Source organism: Canis aureus, chromosome 31, assembly GCF_053574225.1.
Source record: "Canis aureus isolate CA01 chromosome 31, VMU_Caureus_v.1.0, whole genome shotgun sequence".
NCBI lineage: Eukaryota > Metazoa > Chordata > Mammalia > Carnivora > Canidae > Canis > Canis aureus.
In genome coordinates this window covers 14,100,246-14,106,169 of record NC_135641.1, presented here as the reverse complement: position 1 = coordinate 14,106,169, position 5,924 = coordinate 14,100,246, and the positions used below count along the sequence as shown (strand labels likewise).

The 5,924-nt window shown below is 62.0% G+C and overlaps 1 protein-coding gene across 1 annotated transcript; it reads left to right on the top strand.

The window, feature by feature from the left end:
• The first annotated feature begins 248 nt into the window (after positions 1-248).
• IRX1 (iroquois homeobox 1) lies at positions 249-5,678 on the top strand. The gene is made up of 4 exons (XM_077879636.1): positions 249-527; positions 3,467-4,511; positions 4,846-4,918; positions 5,236-5,678. Exons 1-4 carry the CDS (start codon positions 249-251, stop codon positions 5,291-5,293), a joined length of 1,455 nt encoding a protein of 484 aa, XP_077735762.1. The 3' UTR covers positions 5,294-5,678.
• The last annotated feature ends 246 nt before the right edge of the window (positions 5,679-5,924 follow it).

Here is a 5,924-nt window from a genome sequence, read left to right as displayed (position 1 = left end):
GTCGGCGCGGGATCGCGGAGCCGGGCGCAGCCGGGAGCCGGGCGCCAGCGAGCACCGGGCCGAGCAGCAGCCACCGGCCCCCGCCGCCGGGCCGGCCCGAGTGCGCCCGGCCGGCCGCCCGCTCCCCCCGCCCCCGCCCCCGCCCCCACCCCCGCCGCGCCGCGCCGACCCCCGCCCCCGCCCCCGCCCCCGCCCCCGCCCCTTTAATACTTGCCGGCCGCCGCCGCCGCCGCCGCCGATCCGCGGACATGTCCTTCCCGCAGCTGGGCTACCCGCAGTACCTGAGCGCCGCGGGGCCGGGCGCCTACGGCGGCGAGCGCCCGGGGGTGCTGGCCGCCGCCGCCGCCGCCGCCGCCGCCTCGTCGGGCCGGCCGGGGGCGGCGGAGCTGGGCGCGGGCGCGGGCGCGGGCGCGGCCGCCGTCACCTCGGTGCTGGGCATGTACGCGGCCGCCGGCCCCTACGCGGGCGCGCCCAACTACAGCGCCTTCCTGCCCTACGCCGCCGACCTCAGCCTCTTCTCGCAGATGGTGAGTGCGCCGGGCCTGCCCGCGCCCCCGCCTCGGCCGCTCCCCGCCGGCGCGGGTGGGCTGGCGGCGCGGGGGGCGGGCGGGGCGCGGGGAGGCCTGGCCCGCGGGGCGCGCGGCGGCGGGGGCGCGGGGAGGCCGGCGGGCGACGGCCGCGGCGGCTCGGGGCCGGGGGAGGCGGGAGGCCTGGGCCGCGACCCGGGGCTCGGCGGGAGGCGGGAGGCGGGAGGGAGGCCGGAGGCCGGAGGCGCAGGCCCGGGGCGCGCGCCGCGCGGGCGGGAGGTGGGGGCCCCAGGCGCTCGCGCCCCCCTGGGCTCGGCGGGCGGGGTTCCGGCCGCGCGGCCGGGTTCGGCGGGACGCCCCGGGCCGGCCTGCGGACCCGGCTCGCGCGACCTCTCGGGCTTCGGGGGCCGGGCGGGGGGCGCTCGGTGCTCTCCCGCGTCGGTGACTCCTGCGGTTGTGTCCGACTTGGCCGGAGGGAACCCTGGAAAGCCTCGGAGACTTGATCGAAGTAAACCCAACAATGGGGAGATGAGACGGGGCCGGATGGGGTCTCGTATTGGAGGGTGTGCAGTTCTGAGATTTAGCGGGGGGGGGGGGGGGGAGAGTGGAAATGATTTTGGCGTCCGAAACGGTGTTTGCTTTGACTTTCGTTAAGTTGCCAAAGTTTTCATTTCTTTTGCACCGAATGAAAAGCACTTTTCTTTCCGCGTTACATAATGGAGGATTAAAGAAAACAGAGTCCCTGGGCTTAAAATAAATGCTGTCCTCTTAGTCTCCCGTCCCAGTGGGTGTCAGATGGGGGGGAGGGAGCTGCAAATTTCATTCTCGGCGGGGCATTCGCCATTCTGTCGGTGCAGAGGATCCATTTTCCCTGGTCTGACTGCAAGGTCGCGCTTAAACTTCGGGCTCCTGGGGAACTGCGCGCGGGCGCGGGGGGCCCGGGGGCCGGGGAGGCAGCCCCTCCGGCGCTGCTGCTGCCCTCGGGGTAAGGGCCGTTTGCAGCCCCCCCCCCCCACGTGTCCCGGCTCCCCGCAGAAGAAGAGCCAGGAAATAAATACCGGCCCACTGTACACGAGCAAAGCGGCTGGTGGGGTTTTCTGTAACTTTTCTTGTAGTTTTGAAAAGAAAGGCTATTTCTCTGAAAGCGGCCCCAGCTGCCTTTCAGACCGCTCGCTATCGAAAAAGATCAGCTCCCATTTTGTTCTGGCGGCTGGGGATGCCAGGGAAGCGATGAGAGATTTACAAGGTATCCTTTCAAAAAGAATTCCCAGCAGAAAAGAGGCCGAAATGTCCTCCTTACAGTTACAACCAAAATAATTAGAAAAGTGCCAAGTACGCTTTGCAAAGATTGGGCAGAAACGAAATCTGGCCAGGGCAACCTTTTCTCTGTGTTTTCCACCACTAAACTCATTAGTCAAAGAAATATTCTGCTCTTCACAACTTTCTCAGGCTGGGAACCCCCTCTGCTAACATAGCAACTGGACCATATTTACGTGGAGAATTATCATTTTTTAAACAGAAATTTTGAGTACGGATGTGTGCCATTTGGGACCCCCCTCCATGGTGTTTCTGCAAGAGAAAGGGAGCTGTGTGGTGTGAATCCGCTCCCATTGTAGTGCGATGGGGAAGGGAAATGCTTGATTTTTGGTATCTTATTTTATTTTATTTTTACTAAAGGGGAAACCTTGTAGAAATGCCCCCCTCCTCCCCAAGGTGTATGTATCTGCTACTGGTCTCCCTCCAGTTCTCGGAAAGTAAGCTTCAATCCAAACTCTTCATTCTAGGCCTGGGTTTCCAAGCCGTTATGATTGGAAGTCAAAAGATAAAATTGTGAGTGAATGTCGGTCTGGGCAATTTATGGTAATAATGAGGCCTAATGAGGTTGTTAGAAAGATAAAATGTTATTTACCAAAAAACCTGATGGGATAATTTGACTTGCTGTGTTTTACTACGGATGATAAAAAGAATATTGATCGCAAATAAATCACGGCCTCTAAATGCCTGCAAACAGTTTGTGCTTGCTCTTGCCACATCACAGTCAAACTTAGGAGATAAAGTGAGAACAGGCCTAGGAGAGCAGTCCCCTTCCCGCAGCCAGCGGCTTGGGGGCCCTCCGTTAATATTTTACCGGTGAATCCCTGCTTTTGTATTAAAAAAAAAAAAACAAATGATGTTTTTGTTATTATTATTGATGATGGCCCGGATTAAAATTTTAAATTACCTGTCACCATCTTCGACCTTTAAGTGTGGGGAGCCATTATATGCAGATTAATTTGGGAGCTAAAAGGAGTGTGCTTTCATTTTAAATTGCTGGTGGATTTGGACCTAAAGAAAACTCCGAGGTGGTTTATTTTGCTTGACCCCCCTCGGGGTCGGGGGGGGGGGGGGTTAGGCTTTAGATTCTTTACATTTGGAGAAACTGTTTTCTCAGTGCAGTTAAAAGGTTTTCCCTTCTAGTTAGTGTGAGATAAACTTGGAAATTACGGCTCTTGAAGTTGTTGTGGGGGGTGGGGGTGGAGGGAATTGAGGGCAGCCTGGAGAAATTCTATGGGGCCTTGGCCCCCGTTGTGGTCTTCTGGAGATGCAAGGTTCTGGAACTTCTCTTGAGTGACCAAAAAAAAAAAAAAAAAGAAAGAAAAAGAAAAAAAAGAAAAAAAAACCCAAAAAACAAAAACACAAAACCAAAACCAAAACAAAACAAAAACCCCTTAAAGATGGTTGGAAGCTCAGTTTCTAGAGGCGGCTCAGGATTCTGACCCCTTACTTCCTCCCTGGGTGGTGCACTGGGGGCCTTCCTGTTCTCCAGCGGACAAGAGCGGCTGCCCCCCCCCATTCCCAGTTTTGGGGACTCATTGCGCTCTCTCTCTCTCTTTTTCTCCCTCTCTTCCCTGCACCCCGGCTCTCCCTCTCTTCCCCCCTTGGTGGCTCTGTGGTTGCAGGGCTCACAGTATGAACTCAAAGACAACCCCGGGGTACACCCTGCCACCTTCGCAGCGCACACGGCGCCGGCCTACTACCCCTACGGCCAGTTCCAGTACGGGGATCCCGGGCGGCCCAAGAACGCCACGCGCGAGAGCACCAGCACGCTCAAGGCCTGGCTCAACGAGCACCGCAAGAACCCCTACCCCACCAAGGGCGAGAAGATCATGCTGGCCATCATCACCAAGATGACCCTCACGCAGGTGTCCACCTGGTTCGCCAACGCGCGCCGGCGCCTCAAGAAGGAGAACAAAGTGACGTGGGGTGCGCGCAGCAAGGACCAGGAGGACGGAGCCCTCTTCGGAAGCGATACTGAGGGCGACCCGGAGAAGGCCGAGGACGATGAGGAGATCGACCTGGAGAGCATTGACATCGACAAGATCGACGAGCACGACGGCGACCAGAGCAACGAAGACGACGAGGACAAGGCGGAGGCGCCGCGCGGGCCCCCGGCACCCACGGCCCTTGCTCGGGACCAGGGCTCGCCGCTGGCAGCCGCCGACGCTCTCAAGTCCCAGGACTCGCCCCTGGGCCTGGTCAAGGAGGGCCCGGAGCCGGGCAGCACGCGCCTGCTGAGCCCGGGCGCCGCCGCGGGTGGCCTGCAGGGCGCGCCGCACAGCAAGCCCAAGATCTGGTCCTTGGCCGAGACGGCCACGAGCCCCGACGGCGCGCCCAAGGCCTCGCCGCCGCCTCCCGCCGGCCACCCGGGCGCGCACGGGCCCCCCGCGGGCACGCCGCTGCAGCATCCCGCCTTCCTGCCCAGCCACGGACTGTACACCTGCCACATCGGCAAGTTCTCCAACTGGACCAACGGCGCGTTCCTCGCGCAGGGCTCCCTGCTCAACATGCGCTCTTTCCTGGGCGTGGGCGCGCCCCACGCCGCGCCCCACGGCCCGCACCTGCCTGCGCCGCCGCCACCGCCGCAGCCGCAGCCGCCCGTCCCCGTGGCCGCGGGGGTGCTCCACGGTGACAAGGCCTCTGCTCGCAGCAGCCCCGCGCTCCCAGGTAGGGCGCCCCGGGGTGTCCGCCCCGCCCCGAGCCGGGAATCCGGAAGCCACGCAGAGCGTGGGGGTGGTGGGCGAGCACCGGCCGGGAGACGGAGGCAGAGGCAGCCAGAGCCCGGGGTGGGCAGCGATGTCCGCCGGGATTAGGGGACCGAGGCCGCGTCGGGAGAGCTGAGTTCTGTCGGCAGGCCTGCCCCGGGAGACCCAGTCCTAGCTGTGGGGGGGAGGGAGTGGGTGGGGAAGAGGCTGGAGCACCTCGGCAGCAGCCTCCCCCCCACCCCGCCCCAAGGCGCACACCTGTCTCCTAACGCTCTGCTTCTCCCCCTCCCTCGCAGAGAGAGACCTCGTCCCCCGGCCGGACTCGCCGGCACAGCAGTTAAAATCGCCCTTCCAGCCCGTGCGCGACAAGTGAGTGCTGTTTGCTCGAACCCTCCGTGGGGCCGGGGAGCCGGGGAGCCGGGGTGGCGGGGGCAGGGGCGGGGTGCTCGGGGCCCCGAGCGCGAGCAGCGCCGGGCGGGCAGGGTCCTACGGCCACTGTCGGGGGTGCGGTCCGCCGGCCGGCGCGGGGGCCCTGGGCCTCCGCGGGTTTCTCCCGACCCGGGAGCGGCGCGGGGCTGGCGACCACGCCCCCAGGAGCGGCTGGCGGAACCGGCGACTCCGGGTCCCAGCGGCCCTCCGAGACTGACGGTGCTTGTGCCTCTTGTCTCGCTGTGTTTCCCCTGCAGCTCGCTGGCCCCGCAGGAGGGGACGCCGCGGATCCTAGCAGCCCTCCCGTCGGCCTGATTCAGGGTCTTCTTTTACTTTTGCGGGGGGAGGGGGGAGGAATTCGGGAGGGAGGGGATGAGGGAGGAATTAGGACAAATATTTCAGAACTGGTGTAAAGGACAAATATGGCCACGACGTCAACGACTCCCATCCATCGCTTTCTGCAGAAAGGGGCTCGTCCCGGCCGGGGTCCAGGCAGCCCGGCCTCTGCCCACACCTTTGGTGGCTGTCACCTCGCTCCGCTCCGGTTGATTATCGGCTCGGTAAATGCCCCACGTGCTTGTGTCTTTTTTTTTTTTTTCCTTCCTTCTTTCTGTATATAGAGTGATTTCAGATTGTAAATAGCGCGTCAGCGAACTTGTCTAAATCATATATTTTTGTCTAATAAACTAAATGAAATGATGCCCGCTGCTCCTGCTGCTGTGTGTGGCTGGGTGTCTGCAGGAATGTCTCGGATCCTGGGATGCTGGCAGGGCCCAAGTGCCCCTGGCTGGGGACGAGAGGCTCCTTGGGGAGTTTCCACCCCAGGCTGGTGTTTCTCACAGTCTTTTTTTGGTTGTTGTTGGATTTGTTAATGTTGTCACTAGCGCAGTTTCTTGTTGGCAGTTTAATTCCTCCCGACCTTTAAGAGGTTTATCTGGGGGCACGC

What these genes read in the sequence shown, in the direction of transcription:
- IRX1 (XM_077879636.1), top strand. Translation starts at nt 249, where the DNA reads ATGTCCTTCCCGCAGCTGGGCTACCCGCAGTACCTGAGCGCCGCGGGG. An exon ending in TCAGCCTCTTCTCGCAGATG is followed by an intron (nt 528 to 3,466) that starts GTGAGTGCGCCG and finishes CTGTGGTTGCAG; the next exon opens with GGCTCACAGTATGAACTCAA. An exon ending in CAGCAGCCCCGCGCTCCCAG is followed by an intron (nt 4,512 to 4,845) that starts GTAGGGCGCCCC and finishes CCTCCCTCGCAG; the next exon opens with AGAGAGACCTCGTCCCCCGG.